The sequence below is a fragment of the Morone saxatilis genome, unplaced genomic scaffold, assembly GCF_004916995.1.
Source record: "Morone saxatilis isolate NCDOM2014 unplaced genomic scaffold, NCSU_SB_2.0 Contig4, whole genome shotgun sequence".
Lineage (NCBI taxonomy): Eukaryota > Metazoa > Chordata > Actinopteri > Moronidae > Morone > Morone saxatilis.
This window is the reverse complement of record NW_023339984.1, coordinates 9,970,219-9,985,558: the sequence shown is the minus strand read 5'-3', so window position 1 is coordinate 9,985,558 and position 15,340 is coordinate 9,970,219. Positions and strand designations below refer to the sequence as shown.

Sequence of the window (15,340 nt, the reverse complement as noted above, 5' to 3'; positions counted from 1 at the left end):
GCTGCCTACACATCCACTTCATGAGTTGATTGTTACTAAAAGAGCTACGAGGGGAATGGTATCCACTCTATACTTATACTTGCTTGAGCCACCTACAAAACGCTCCCAATAGACAGGATATGGAGGGGTGATGTCCCCGGACTGGATCAGGATTTTGATTGGGACAAGGTGTGGGTCAATATCAAACTCGCCTCTCGAAATCCTGACCACCAGCAGATCCATTATAATTTCATACACAGAACCTACCTGACCCCTCGCAAGCTACATTTTATGAAAGTTATCAATGATCCCTCATGCACCCTGTGTACATTAAAAACCATTGGCACTTTCCTCCACATGGTGTGGAAGTGCCCCCCCGTTGCTCGATTTTGGCAGGGTGTGGCCGCTGAGCTGACGGCACTCATATCAGAGACAGTGCCTGTGACCATACCAGTGTTATTATTAAATGATCTTTCAGCACTTCGAGTCCCTGAATGTCAGAAACGTGTAATGTTGGCAGGTAGGGAGGGTTGATGTAACGGTATGTTCAGTGGCTGTACCTCATTATTTGTTTTGTGTTTGAATGAAAATAAAATAAAAATTTGATTAAAAAAAAAAACTTCCTTTAATTTACTCGCCCGTTAACTACAAATCAAATAAAATTGATGTTACTGTGGGCAGTTTTCCAAAACATACAATATTTAGGATGATTTTTTTCATTCATAATCTGGTGTATTCAGGCTGGCGTGAAGGCTATCCCATAATGCCTCTGGCCAGGGTAATCACCAGCATGGAGGCATATAAGTGCTAACTGCATTTAAGGAAGCTCCAAGCCTCAAGCTTTGCTGCCATACAGCAACATTATCAGTGAATATACACAGAATTTTTATAATCTTTTTCATGTTTGCTAATTGTTTGTCTTCCTGTAACCCTAACCTCAGATGTTGGAGGTTCCTTGAATGCACCAAAAAAAATTTTCTCAAGATTGTTGCCTGTTTATTTTCAGCAAACTGAAACTGATTGCTGCCTGAAAGTAAAAAATAACTTGTGCTATGCTTAGTAAAAGGTAATGGCAGAGTATACACAGTTTGTTGCTAACAGTCTAAAGCATGCAAAACAACCCGTGTGGTCTCACCTGTAGTAGCTGATGCATTTGCTGCCGAACTTAATAATTCACCCACCACTGTTTTCACTTCAAGGTAGTACTTTGTCCCAGACTTCAAGCCAGTAAACACATAGCTGGTTGTGTTAAAAACATTCCCAGACATTGTGTAGCCCCAGAAGCTGGAGTTAATACTGACAGTGTAACTGACTGATGCTGAGTTGGCAGGGGGCTTCCACTCGAGCGTGAGGTTATCTTTATGTCGGAAAGTGACCTTGGCATCAGTAGGCGGAAGCGGCACTGGAAAAATGGGGAAAAGAAAGAAAATGAAGCAGTAATTTATAAGATAATTTTGGAGTCAAAGGTATTGACAGTCAGGTCAGCAACAGCCATTTAATGTATTTACATTCTGTGAGTAACTCTCTATATGATAGATATCTGCCTCACTGTTTACGGTCTACTCTCCTAATATCAGAGCTGTAATGCTAACTGCACATTTCTCACTGCTGCTTCATATTAAAAGCATTCAACTGGCAAAACACTTGCTGGCTTTTATTGGCAAGTCACATGAAATTATATTTGTCACAGAGGTCAGTGTAGACATTGTTCCTCCTTGCCGTTACCATGGTAACCACAGGTGTCACCGAATCGCACCAGGACCGAAATGTTATGGACTCACATGTGAATTTTGAGCTCTCCTCCGGTGGGCCTTGGAAAGTTCCACTGACAGCGCTGACGATCACTTTGTAGTTGCCTCCAGTCTTCAGATTCGTAAAATGCTTCTTAGGTTCTGTTAGGCTGGTTGAATTATCTACAACTTTGCCTTCCAGCTGCAGCGTGATGGTGAAAGTTGAATAATTACCCGTAGGAGGATCCCATTTAGCAGTGAGGGTGTTCTCTGTTGTTTCCAACATCAGGTTTGAAATTGGTCCAGGAGCTATGTAGGAGTCACAAAGTCAGAATAATGACTTTAATTAATGTTCTGTTCCTGTGAATGATTGATTCCTCTACTGACCAACAACAACAACAAAACCATTAGCTCAGAGTTACCGGTGTAGCTGACAACGGTCACTTTGTCTCCCTCCAGAGTGTAATTGGCCACTGCTGCCACGCTGAGGGTTATCTTGGTGCCCATCGGCAGCCCAGTTACTCTCACTTTGGTTTGGTTCACCACTTCATTAAACAATGTGCTGTTAGGAGGAGAAACAGTTATGTCATTTAAGAGGCAACTGTGCATGTCAACAATTAAAAGATAATACCAGTGCATTACAACTTGGGTCTCATTTTCATTGTCTGGGACAATTCAAAAGTCAGACGGGGTGAGAAACACAAGCAATAAGATGACTGTGCAGATTTTAAATAAACTCAGAGTTAGACAGATTTATTTGGAAGTATGGAGTATTCATCACGATTTAGGAAACGACTCCCTGGATCAACTCTACAATCAATGTTTCAGTTGCACTCACTCTCAGCTTTTCCTACAAAGGAAATAGTTTAGATAATGCTAACATGCTGATCTATAGCAGGTATAATGCTTACCATGTTCACAATCTTATCTTAGCTTGGTAGTGTGCTATCATTCAACCGGTGGAGCTTAGGCTGATGGGAATGACATCAGTCTTGCAGGCCTTTCATAAACCAAAGTACTGAACAAATTCATATTTTGAAATTTTGATGGTGCCAGATTTAAATTTAAGGGATCACCACCTTTGTTAGAGTTTCTCCTGGTGTGGGTTGAATGTCTGTACCTAGTGTCAAGACAATCCATCTTGTAGTTAAGATGTTTCATAAAAACCACAAAATGTGAACCTGAGAGCTCAGTCTCGACCAAAGCTGTGGATGAAGCGGCAGGCAGCAGCGGCACGGCTAAAGACAAACATCACTGTAAATATAACTGATTTCAAATAAGTAAATAAGTTCTGGGCTATCTAGAAGTACATACCCATCACTGTCCTTCATAGCCTTCACTATGAAACCTGTGGCGTTCCCCACAGATAGCTTCCAGGTAAGCAGCAGCGAGTTGTTGGTATTCTCAGACACGCTCAGGTTGGACACTTTCCTGGGCTCTGAAAAAGAGAACAGACGAAAACATCGCTCTGTTTACTGACAAGAACCTAAACTATAATCTAACATGCAACTCTAATTTGCCTCCGCTGATTTGAATTTTATATTATTGAGCAAGAAAATACCAGCTATGAACCTCTTCCTCATTTTAACCTGAATAAGCTTTTGATGTGCTTTGACTGTGTACTTCCTTCTGTATCAAATGCTTCCTTCTGTCTGTAGAGAAAGGCGCATTAGGAGTAACAGGCAGCGATATCCTTCCTCTGAGGCGTTATAATCCTTTTTATTTGTTATATGTAATACAAACTCACTGGTGTATGCTGTGATGTTGGACTCTTCACTCCACTGGGACGTGTCCTCCACTACTGAGATGACGGAGAATGTGTAAGGGCTCCCAGGTATCAAACCGTTGAGCTTACTGCCCTCTGTCGTAGTCTGAATCTGCAAACCCTCAGTACCCTTAATAGTATAGTAATAAAATGTTCCAGCTGGTTTACTCCAGCTCAGGGTGATAGAGGTTTCTGTCACCATGGTGACAGTGAGGTTTTCGACTTTGTTAGGTACTGAAAAAAAGAGAGAGAGATAATCAGGGTTACAAGCAAAGTGTTTGCATTATTACTTTATTCTTCTTTATGATTTTAAAATAATCTGCATTAAACTGGATGATGAAAACAACGTGCATCGTAAATAGGACCTTGGTGATCAGTGTCCTCTTACAGCAGGAAATAAACATATTTTGAGACATGAAGTCTGAATGAAAATCAGTTTAAATTAATCTTTAACTTTTAAAAGGTATGTATAATATTTGTTGTACTATTATCAGCTTAGTTATTGACAGTAATGTAAAAAAAATAAGTTGTTATCTCGTCTGTTTGGTAATTGTCACATTTGGTTGTAGTAGCTAACAAACAATATCATAATATCTGTGTTTGGTCAGGTGGTCTCTGTACTTTGGAAACAACTGACTTTTAAAAAAAAACGATCTAGTGTCCACATCAGGCTAATTATTGATGATTTTGGACACAAAATTATTATTATACTGCGGCGCTAAAGACCCAATTTAAGACTAAAACAGAGTTACAGAGTTAAGACACAGCTATCCAGCTACTTTACTATAACAGCAGGTGTGAGAGTAATCTTTAAGAGCAGCTTTCAAACAATCACATCATTAATCACGTTTGATCTGAGCAGGAACCAATCGCACAAGGATTTAACCTGCATCTTCCACTCTTTAGAAAGGTTTTACTCAGTGATGTGTTGTTCTACAAAAACATGTCGGTTTAATTTCTAAATTGTATTTGTGTGATTTTTCCAAGTATTATCTTAATGTCAGATGTTACAGAAGAAGGCGAACTCACTGGTGTAGAAGGCCCTCTTCTGTGGGTTGAGGTCTCTCTGACACTTAACAGGGAACACCTGGACTGAGTAATAGGCGCCTGCTGTCAGGTTGAAAAGGTCGTAGGTCAGATCAGTCAAATCTTCCGTCATGTTTCTGTCGCCTTTGACCTCTAAACGGTAATGGCTGACGTTGCCGGGGGCGGACAGCCATGTGAGGACGGCACTCTCGGAAGTCACGTTGGTCACGTTGGTTTCGCCTACGAAATGATCTGGAAAAAATATGAAGAACTTTAATTGGAACCAGAGACCAGAGAAGTCCACAGAGGTACAAACACAGGAATAGAGAGTGTCGTATAATTCTGAATAAACCAGGGTGCATATCAGACTGTATGTGTGTGGACACCTTTACTTCCACACTTGGAAATCTTCTGTTGTGAGCATTTATACATTTATTTTATTTATCTGTTGGCCGGTCACATTTTGATTGTTATTATTATTTATCTTTACTAAGTTTCTTTTGTCTTTTCTTTTAAAAGAATCTGATTGTTCAGCTAGATGTATTTAGGCTTCTTTTTGTTGAGACCTGTGGCTGCACGGATCCACACAATAGATTGCAGTGGAAGTTGGTGTCTGTTTTGACTTGTATCTTGATATAAGGAGGATATAATATGTTCTATCAATAAATAAATGAGTTATAGAAATCGTATTTAAACAATACAGAGACAAACACACCAGAAGATTATTTATCTAGAAAAATTAAAAGAAAATAATTTAAAACATTTCCTTCCTTCCCACTTCCCTTAAATATAATAAAGTTTCCATATGATCATCAAAACTAGTTCATTATAATCACAGAAAAATGCATAATTCAGCTAAATAAATGTGTATGTATACACAAAACAAGATCTTAATATGTGTGCTGAAACTGTAACTATGTATGGTTGTTTTCTTTTTGTATTGTGATGTACTGTTTATGGACATCATTAGAAAGAAAGAGTAGATTTCATTTAATGTTCGGGTACAGTGCTGAGTACAGTTGCCCCGCACAAGTCATGTATAATAGTTATTCTTGGACTGTGTGAGATCTAAAATGAAACAAGAATCAGGCTTTACGTGAGTCTTACCCTCATAACATATAAAAGGCAGAAGCTCCCAGCAGTACTTTTCAACCCAAGTCCCAAATCTGAGCATGGCCACGCAAGAGTCTTCAATATAGTTCTCATCAGGGTCGGGGACATCCGGGAACAGCATAGGTGATCGCAAGCACTCTGATTCTATTGGTGGTAGCATGGTCGTCATGGGGGTAGTTGTGGTAAATACTGGGGTGGTGGATTCAAAGACTCCAGTAACTTCTGTCACGTTATTGGTTGTGTTTCTGCTCAGTTCAGTGAAACTGGTCTCGTCCTGGGTGTTGGATCCCCACAGTCCAGTAACGTCTGTCACACCATCAGTTCCAGTTCTGCTTGTAAAGGTGGAGTCCCAGAGATCAGTCACATTTTTGGTTGAATTTTGTGTTGTCGTCACCTTTAAGGTGGTGGATTCTGTGTATCTGGTGTAGCTTTGCGTTGTTGTGGTTGGCCTTGCTGGGCAGGTGCAGGAGCAGCTGCAGCAGTCTCTTCTTGGGAAGGATGATTTAAACACGGGCCAACCAGGGTACCAGTTCTGGAAGGTGAGGGGATCCCCGTTGGCCCAGCGAGACCACAACAGGGCGGTGCTGGTGGAGGCGTTGCTGCTGGAGTTACTGGTGGAGTTGATGGTGAAGTTGATGGTGGAGTTGATGGTGGAGTGGATGGTGTTGTGGATGGTGGAGTGGATGGTTGTGGGGTTGTTGGTTGTAGGGTTGATGGTGGAACTAAAGGTGTAGTTGCTGGTGGAGTTGCTGGTAAAGTTGCTTGGGTAGTTGCTGGTGGGGTTGATTGGGTAGTTGCTGGTGGGGTTGATTGGGTAGTTGCTGGTGTAGTAGGCGGTAGAGTAGAAGTTCTTGCGGAGGCCGATCCAGTGGTCAGAGGTGAGTTTCTGAACGATGATTCTGATGTTTTCAGGCGTCAGCGTCACCAGATCTTTGAAACAGATCTGAAAGGACATGAGAGAGTCAATGTTTGACAGTAGTGGTTCCACTCAGGGGTCATTATGAGGTTTGTGGAGTTGTTCAGGTCCTTCAGTCAGTGCTGATGAGGATCTACTATACTTATCCATCAGCTGTTGATAAGTAAATCCAAAGTAAGCGATGTGAAACCAAAGGGGAATAATTACTAGCTCTGAACACAACACCCCCTTTAACTTGACAGCTATATAATTAAACACATGTATGCCGTTAAAAACCACAACCTCTTTTTGAACGTAAAAATTAGGTTCATGTTGTACCTGGCAGTAGCTCCTGGCCTCATCCCAGGTGAGATTCCTGGACTGAGGGTAGTACTGTTGCTTTGCAGCGCTGTGCGTCAGCATCAGAGCTGAGGAGAAACAGAGACGTAGCAGATCTGACAGGTCAGTATTTTGGAGAATAGGAAGCGTTTCTTGGTCAATTTCATTACAAAATTAAGTTACATTGATTAAGTCACTGGTAACCAGTGTTGAACAGTAAGGCATTACTTTCCCCAGTAACAAGTAGTGTAGCTAATTACTTATATATTTTAGTAATATTACTAGTTTCTCTGGCAAAAAATAATTAGTTACAGTCTTACTTTTGTTGTAAAACCTGATTGATTTGAAATCCAACAATCCAACCACACCCTTTGTAATCCTGGAGGAAATTAGTTTCATGTGAATGTTTCCATCTTCCAAACAAAACAGATATTAATCGATGTAAGTCTGAATTTCAGGGAGGAGGTAATACAGCTAGTAGTGTATCTAATTACTGTTGGCAGGGAGCAATAAGTAATGAGTAATAAATCTAATTTTATAAGTTACTAGCTAACTACTTGCTCAGTTTTTAGTGGCACAGTCATCCCTTGTCTCAGATGAACTGACATTAAAATGAGAGCCACACAGAGCTGCAACTAACGCTCACTTTCATTAATCTAAAAATTATTTTCTTGATTGTTTAGTCAAGTTTAGTTTAAATAAAAAGTAAAATAGTGAAAAAGATTCAAGGTGATGACGTCTTTAAATTGCTTTTGTCCAACTTAGTAACCAAAATCCAAAATATTTCATTTATGACGTAAAAATAAAAAACAATCAATCCTTAAATGCAATAGGTATACAAGTCAGAACAGTATAAATAATAATTACTGCTCATTTTCAGTATATCATTTATTTACCTTTAACATTTTAAGTTAGCTCTTGTGAAACGTCAGTCGACATAAAACTGATCAACTTTGATGACTCATTAATCCAGAGGTAATCAATAGACACACATTAGAACATAGTTGGAGAGGATTTTGTGAGTATTTTTTTATTATCATCTTTAGATTTAAAGATAATAGTCTCAGTCTACAAAGGATTCCTGTTGGTCACCAGCATCCAGTTGAAAAATCACTGCAACAAACAGATCAATAAAAATCAGCCAAAGTGCGTCTGACACTTCATGGAGTGAACAATTGATCAAATAAATGACAATCAGATGCAGAATAATGCATAAAAATGCTGCATACTGGCTACAAATGAAAACCATTGAGAAAATAACTCACCCCAACAAATCAAAATAAAGACTTTATCCATGTTGAGATTCCTGCTGACTCAACCACTTCAAAACAAAGTTTTAAACAAGTAGGAAGCGAAGGAAATCCATTCACGCTACATCAAGTTAAAACTGTTAGTCTTACTGCTCATCCAGGCTACAGATGCTTCCAGTGAACCGATCTCTCGGTATGAGAGGCGTTCATAAAACACAAATAAGTGCGTTTGTAGATCAACAGGTAATAAACCGCACATTTGACTGGCAACACAAGGCTCCATTCAACTGGGGACAGAATACCTTTCCAAGCTCCTGGTTTTGCATCCATCATCCAAACATGCAAAGTGAACCAGGGGGAGGGGGTTTAAAGAGTAACAGTGCTGAGACACAAAGACAGAAAACAGAGTTCTATGTTACAAGTAGTTTATTTAGTATCAAAGCTTTGGAAAACAAAATGCAAATTATAACATAAAAAGCCATGAAAAAAAATGACAATGAAAAAATAGAAAGATAAACCTCTTATACAAAACTAAGTTCCCAAAATAATCTATAAAGTTACAGAAGTAAAACAAAGAAATGCCTTTAATATACTTTTTTTTTTGGCAGTGTAAAAAAAGTGGTTTTGCCTCAACAGTGATTGGTCACATCAAACTGAAGTGCTAATCGACAAGTTGCATGGTCTGTGGGTCGGGGGCAGAAACGGAAACGTAAAGTCAGATCACAGCGGGGGCATCCTGACAGACGGGCAGTAGTTCTCAGTGTCACCTCCGACCCAAAACAAGTCTGGAGTCTCTTTTAAAAAGGCGTTTTCCTTGTTTGTTGTTTGTGTATTTCCTGTATGGTCATGTCATAATTCCACTTACTCTTCCTCCAACACTTTCTTCCGTATACAAGACGGTACAAATACTAAAAGGTGATTAGGTTTTGGGGTGATCCAGCCAGCCCTTCAACTACCAAATCTACTGTTCATTTTCACAAAAAAAAAAATCATGACAAAACATGTTCCCTGCGAGCAGAATCATCACCATTTAATCGGAGGCGATCCTGATGAGAAAATAACTGATCCTTGGAGAGAGATTAAAAAAAATGTTGAAAATCTATTTACAGCTTTGTGTGATGAAATATATATTTATATAAAAATGGAGTAAAAAAAGAAAGAAAGCGTCCCACCGACAGAATTACATTCAGTCGAGCCTGTACGTTCTTTAATCTGGCCTTATATTTCTTCCTCTACATCTTTATATCAGCTTGAACTAACCGGAGCTGGAATGAAACATTTGGGCCGAGTGAACTTCCTCACACAGACGAGAGTTTGACTGGATGTAAAAGGTTTGAACTCACGTGGGCTGTGGTACAGTAATACAGCTATGATAATGGAGGTAAACATCCATTCAAGTTTTACAAACACTTTCTCAAGCGAACGGCAGTCACTAGTAAAAAGATTATAAAATTTGGCCAAATGCTTTTTTTTTTTTTGAAACCCTAATTAACTTCATAATTACTATTTGACAAAACATACAAATGTTATTTTAAAAAAAAAAGAAAAGAAAATAAACTGGAGTACAAACAATGTATTATAAATGAAATGACAAATTTAAAAAATGTAATCATTAAAATTCAAATGAGTTTCCCTGCCACAATTAACAGAGTCCCACCCTCATATCCTGTTGAGGAGGAGGAGGAGGCAGACCTGTTTACAGTATGAACTGCCCTCCTCTGCATAATCTTTATTTGCATATTTATATATTTTATATATCATAAAGATATAGTACAGTGAATGATCAGGCAGAACAGTTATTGAATCAAGTTTTCTGGCTTACTGAGGCAGGATTGTGATTTAGGGGTTTCAATGTCGAATAAAAACTTGAAATAAACCCGATTGCTTGGAGGGACAAAGACATGTCGTTCGTTTCATTATCAGAGCAAAGAGCCTCAGTCACTGTCACTCCTCTCTCCTCTCTGCAGGAGTTTCTTCCCGGTGGAAGGCAGCGCGATCTCCTGTTTGACTGAGACCTTTGTCTTGTTTTTGCTGTGGAGAGAAAACAGGACAAACTCAGAAATAAGGACAAGTGGGACAGACTTCGTTTATTTGAGTTGACACAATACTTAAATTTACAATGCACTTCAGAGTGTGTGTGTGTGTGTGTGTGTGCGCACCAAATGACCTGTTGTAGGTATTTTTCTTTCAGTGTTGTACAACTGCAACACTCAAAGACAATCACAGAAGACGTGATCCACTGTTTTCTTTATTCCAGAGAACTCAGTAAATAATAATAACTCACTCGATATAACAGTCTACATTATACCATATATAGTATGATCTGAGTTATGTGGAGTGATTATGTGGACCTCTAGTGGCAGATCCATACGGACTACAGCAGTTCACAACAACGAGGGTTGAATTTAAAACTCAATCATGCTGAGATATTCTTCACGAGTTAAATTAGACGTTTAGTCCACTGAAAGTGATTCAGGCTGCTTTAATACAAAGTTACTGGACGCTCCACTTACCTCTCTTTGTTGAGCAACTTTAGTCCATCATTTATTTTCTTCAACATGTCGTAGTTCTCCCGACCATGGACCTGCACGAGAGATGGAATTAATCAAACAGCATTTTTGTAAAGACGTCCAGCTCCACAACAGTACGTATCTTTACTTACATGTAGAATAAACACCTCCTTGTCCTCCTCCTCTGCACTGGAGGCCGACTTGGCCTTCTTCGCAGAAGTGGTGTCGGGAGTCGGGGCGCTCTCTAAAGAAACAAAAATGATGTTAATGAGGTGGAGGGAACAGGGAGGGAAACGGAAATCTTTGGCGATGCAACAAGAACATACTGCGTTTTTTGATTTGTTTGGTTCCGTTCAGCAATTTATCGGTGTTGGCCTCCTCAGTCTTTCGGTCCCTGCCTGGACAGGCGCAGACACGAACCTCAAAGCACCTCCGGCCCAAAACGAGTCCACTGGGAGGAAGAACAGAGGGGTCAAAACGCTTTCCTACGCTGCACAAACTTCTAGGAACGATAATGCTCCTGATAACACGCACAGAAGATACATCAAAATATCTGGTAGAAGACTTGAGACTTACTCTGGAGTCTCGAGGGTCAGGATTGTGAGGATCGGTCTTCGATTCATGCCCCCCATGCACGAACTGTTACACATGAAGCTCAAGAGAACTGTAGTCATCTCGGAGCCCAACTGAAAGAGGAAAAGAAACACTTTCTATTCACTGCTGTTTAAAGTGTCTACAACTAGAGAGGGAAAATGTTTCTTCACCAGTCAGTCGTAATAAAAGATCGTACTATGTTCATTCAGAAAATCCACTGAAAACTAAGCCGCTCATCGACTGTTCTGTGTGTCTGTCTGCGTTTTTATTTTTGCTGCATGTTCTTTTTGTACATCGATTTGTATTTTAAGGCTGAAACATAACATCAACGTGACACACCGTTCGTTCGTTCATATACTCACGTAGAAAACGCTCGAAGGTCACATTAAAAAGTGTGAATGGGTAAAAAAATAACTGCTGTAGGAGAGAGTAGACAGTTGCCCCTCAGACAGATCGAGTGGGGCAGTTGTACCTGTGGAGGCTCGTACGGGACAGTCACACTCTGCCTCTTTGTGTGCGGATCTTCAAAATACTGAGCTCTCTGGCTGCCCTCCACTCTGATCAGATGGCTGCGATGTTCAGCAGCTGCAGGGAAAACAAAGAAGTCACCTCAGATGACTATGACGCTCACAACCGGATTCTTCCACTGTTCATAAACGGAGATTTTTGTAACTGAAACGTTTTCCTTACCGTCCTCATTCTGGTGGTGGGGACATCTGCGGACCACTTCGGCCACGTGCTCCGTCTTCTTATAGACCGCCGTGGCTCTGATGACGGCGTCCGCAGGAAGCTCCTTGCTCACCAGCACTTCAACAGGGCTGGTCTTTGCTAGCTGGCAATAGAGCTTGTTGAGCTGCTCCGAAAACTGAGAGGAAGCAGAGGCAAAGGAGCCGGAGCTGTGAGTTCATGTGTGAAGACTCAAACGCTGATCTGAGATCTGTCTCAGGCAAAAATGAGCGCTCTATTATAAAGACTAAAAGTACTATTCTTAAACTCTCTCTTCTCTAAAGAACCAGAGCTACATGTTGAGTTCTCCAAATAAGAAAGGCCAGATTTATCAAATTAGAAGAGTTTAGTTTTTACCTTGCTTCCGTCCGTTTTTAACCCTTTGTGTGCTGGAGGAAGACAGCGCAGGAACATGTCCCGTCATGTCAGAGCGGAGCTTTACAACCAGACTGCACCAGAGGACAAGTCGCAGGGGGGGGCGGGGGTTTCAGGGCAGACCACCCTAACCTCAACTAAACTGGCCAACTGCAGCACGCTGCTGGGCGAGTCACCGTGGAAACATTAATGCGACTGGCTCTTCAAACTCAGTGACTGACTCCAGACCTTAAACTTTTAGCGAATCGTCAGAATGAATGAGACTCCACCAGAAAGCAGAGAGAAACTAAAGAACTGTTTTCTAAACGTGGCCACAAGGTAAGATATTTAATTTAATGTTTGTTGAAGACGTTTTCTGTGTTTTACTCACTTTAAGTCATTTCGTGGACAATTAAAAACTTAAGAGCTTTTTATTTGCAAACCTTTAAAAAATGTGAAACGTCTGTGTAGTTAAGTTGAATTTAATTTCTTGAATTAATAAAATACATAACAGGAGGAATGAAATGAAAATTACACTGCGGATGTGAGAAACTTGTTCTTAGTTGGTGGAAATCCCTTTTGTTCTCTGGCTGAAGAGCTCAAACAGCAAACGCCTGCCTCATTAACATGTTCGGTTGCAGGATAATCGGCTACAAGTCCAATTAAACTTTGCACTTTAGTATTAAAGTGTAAATCTGTCAAAATCAGACACTATGTGCAGTTGGCACTCATTTGTCTCTGATACGATAACAGAAACACGTTTTCTGGTAAAAAATACTGCTGGAAATAATTTAAAAACAGAATAAATAAATAAAACAAATCAACAAGAAGGTGAACTTCTACATTTTGAACCCGGTATAACTCACAGTGGAGGTGACGGACTTTGCCGTGCCCGACTTCTGAAAGCGAAGCTGGAAGCCGTATTCCCCCGGGTAGTCGGATGTAACCGGGACGGTGGGGGCCGGCGGGGTGACGCCATCTCTGGAGGGCACTTCTAGAGGCAGCTCGAACAGATTCTCATCAAATCTCTCCGCCAGCACCTGGTCATTCATAAGCTGTGAGATCAGAGAGACAAGAGAGTTTAATATAATTCCTGTGCAGAAATCTAAATGTTTTCTGATCAATAGTCATTACATACCAGCGCTTCCATGTTTCCGTTCGTCCCCCATGTTTCAGCACCGGTCACCGTAGGAATGGTAGAGATGGAGGGAGTGACTCTACGAAAACAGACACTTGACTTGTTCACTTGTTCTTCTGCAGTAAACTGAATCGTTTTAACCGTTAAAAAACACAACTCACACGCTGTCCCACAGCTCGATGAAGGAGGACTGGCTCAGCTGCAGCGGCTGGCTCAGCGACAAGCTCTCGAAGTCTTGCTCTTCCATCATTAATTACAAATGAGGAAGAGCCGAGTTGCTGCGTGCGGAGGGGAACAACAGGAAGAGAGAGTTAGTGTTAGACTGACGAGGTATCTAATGAGTTCAATTAGTTATACAATTAAAGCTTCAGTAGGGAACTCATTTAAAATAAATCCACCGGGTCTGAGGAAAAGCAGTCAGTCAATAAAGATCTGTGGAGTCTCGTTCCCAGGTCGTTAAATACTGATGCTGGGAATGAGACAACAATCAAAAGCTGCCAACCCAAAGTGTCTTTGTTGACTCTGATTGGTTATTTTCGTGCAGGCCTGGTGGATTTTTACAAATGCCAAAAAGAGCGCCAACACAAGTCAGAGAAAGATAATTATCACAGATGATCGGCTTCATGAACTACTGTCAGGAGATAGTTAAAGTTTCTACAAACGTAAAAAGTGATTTTCACAAAAGGTAAGCTACTGCAGTTGTAATTAGTCCCAAAAAAAATCAGATTTAATTATTTTAGCCTATTTAAAAAAACAGAAAATAGTGAAAACAACAACCACAATCCCCAAAAGTGATTCTCTAAATAGTTTTTGTTCAAAGACATCCAAACATATCTGACTTATGACATAAAAACAAAAAAATAAGTATATACACAGATTTAAGAGGCTGGGAAAAGGGAAGGACACATTTCTGGATCGATAAATTGCCAATTAGTCGATAATCAAACTTTGTTTGGTGCCAAACAGGAAATGTGGTGAGGCCTTGTTCTCCCTCCCTGAGAACTGCTGACTAATGTTGGCATTATTCTGTGTAACCACTGCTTCATAAAACACACAACACACTCATAAAGACAGCCGTGTTTCTCTCTCACATGAAGGTTTTAGATTAAACTCATTTCACTTCACAAGCAGCCAAACACAAACACCACCATTCATCCTGCTAACGTCAGCTAGCCTCCACTTTCGGTCAGGCTGGAGGCCTAACTACACAAACTGAATGAAGCTAGACAGCTTCAACCGACCACCGAGGCTGCACTTTGACTACAACTCGATACATATAACTCAACTATAAGCCAAAGTGCGAGCGGAAGCGAACAAACATCGACGGTGCAACAAGGTTTGCGGCCACACGACGTTAGCTCCGCGTTAGCACACCTAGCTGAAAACGTTAGCGCTACGTCCGACTAACGGTCGACAAACCGCCGTTAAACGTCTCGTTAACGGACAAATTCGAGGCTCTGTTGCCCCGACGACGGAGGGGAACGTTCGAGCACACTGCTAACCTTCTGTACGCGTGCTGCTGTCCGACAGCGGGGCGTCACGGTTCAGGGCTCGGGAGGAAACACAGCCGACAAAAAGTCACAATATTTTGAGACGTCTCGGAGCACGTTGTTTGGGGATTGTTGGGGATTCCCACTGAGACGAGGAGTGGGGGAAAGGGCGCCGTATACCCGAGGAACCGTCCAATCACAGAGCGTCCTGCTCCTGACGTACGAAAACGCAACGTCGTGAAACGCCACTGCTGCGTTCAAGGACCGACGTGTAGCTCAAGATAGCTGCTTATTAGTGCATTTATCTCCCTCACAGGTTAAGATTAGTTTATTTAGTGCAGGTTTTATATATATATATCTGTAGCCTGTTTATTTCACTCAAATGTTGCTGTGACAAGTGAATATCCCCATTGTGGGATCAATAAAGTCTA

At 40.9% G+C, this 15,340-nt stretch overlaps 2 protein-coding genes across 2 annotated transcripts in view; both read right to left on the bottom strand.

The window, feature by feature from the left end:
• Nucleotides 1-8,374, bottom strand: part of LOC118337825 (receptor-type tyrosine-protein phosphatase eta) — an 11,606-nt gene extending 3,232 nt beyond the window's left edge. The window contains exons 1-9 of the mRNA XM_035674934.1: nt 8,113-8,374; nt 6,848-6,936; nt 5,608-6,556; nt 4,504-4,752; nt 3,457-3,708; nt 3,024-3,147; nt 2,132-2,271; nt 1,761-2,018; nt 1,115-1,381 (exon numbers count right to left, since the gene is read on the bottom strand). Coding sequence (XP_035530827.1) covers nt 1,115-1,381; nt 1,761-2,018; nt 2,132-2,271; nt 3,024-3,147; nt 3,457-3,708; nt 4,504-4,752; nt 5,608-6,556; nt 6,848-6,936; nt 8,113-8,143 — 2,359 coding nt within the window. The 5' untranslated portion in view covers nt 8,144-8,374. The remainder of the gene's footprint in view (nt 1-1,114; nt 1,382-1,760; nt 2,019-2,131; nt 2,272-3,023; nt 3,148-3,456; nt 3,709-4,503; nt 4,753-5,607; nt 6,557-6,847; nt 6,937-8,112) is intronic.
• A 131-nt stretch (nt 8,375-8,505) lies between these two features.
• tp53 (tumor protein p53) lies at nt 8,506-15,077 on the bottom strand. Its single transcript, XM_035675382.1, has 11 exons — nt 14,922-15,077; nt 13,581-13,697; nt 13,420-13,498; nt 13,148-13,336; nt 11,892-12,066; nt 11,674-11,786; nt 11,184-11,293; nt 10,934-11,058; nt 10,760-10,851; nt 10,611-10,681; nt 8,506-10,128 (listed from the first exon to the last, which is right to left on the bottom strand). Exons 2-11 carry the CDS (start codon nt 13,667-13,669, stop codon nt 10,032-10,034), a joined length of 1,140 nt encoding a protein of 379 aa, XP_035531275.1. The 5' UTR covers nt 13,670-13,697; nt 14,922-15,077; the 3' UTR covers nt 8,506-10,031.
• Between the last annotated feature and the right edge of the window lie 263 nt (nt 15,078-15,340).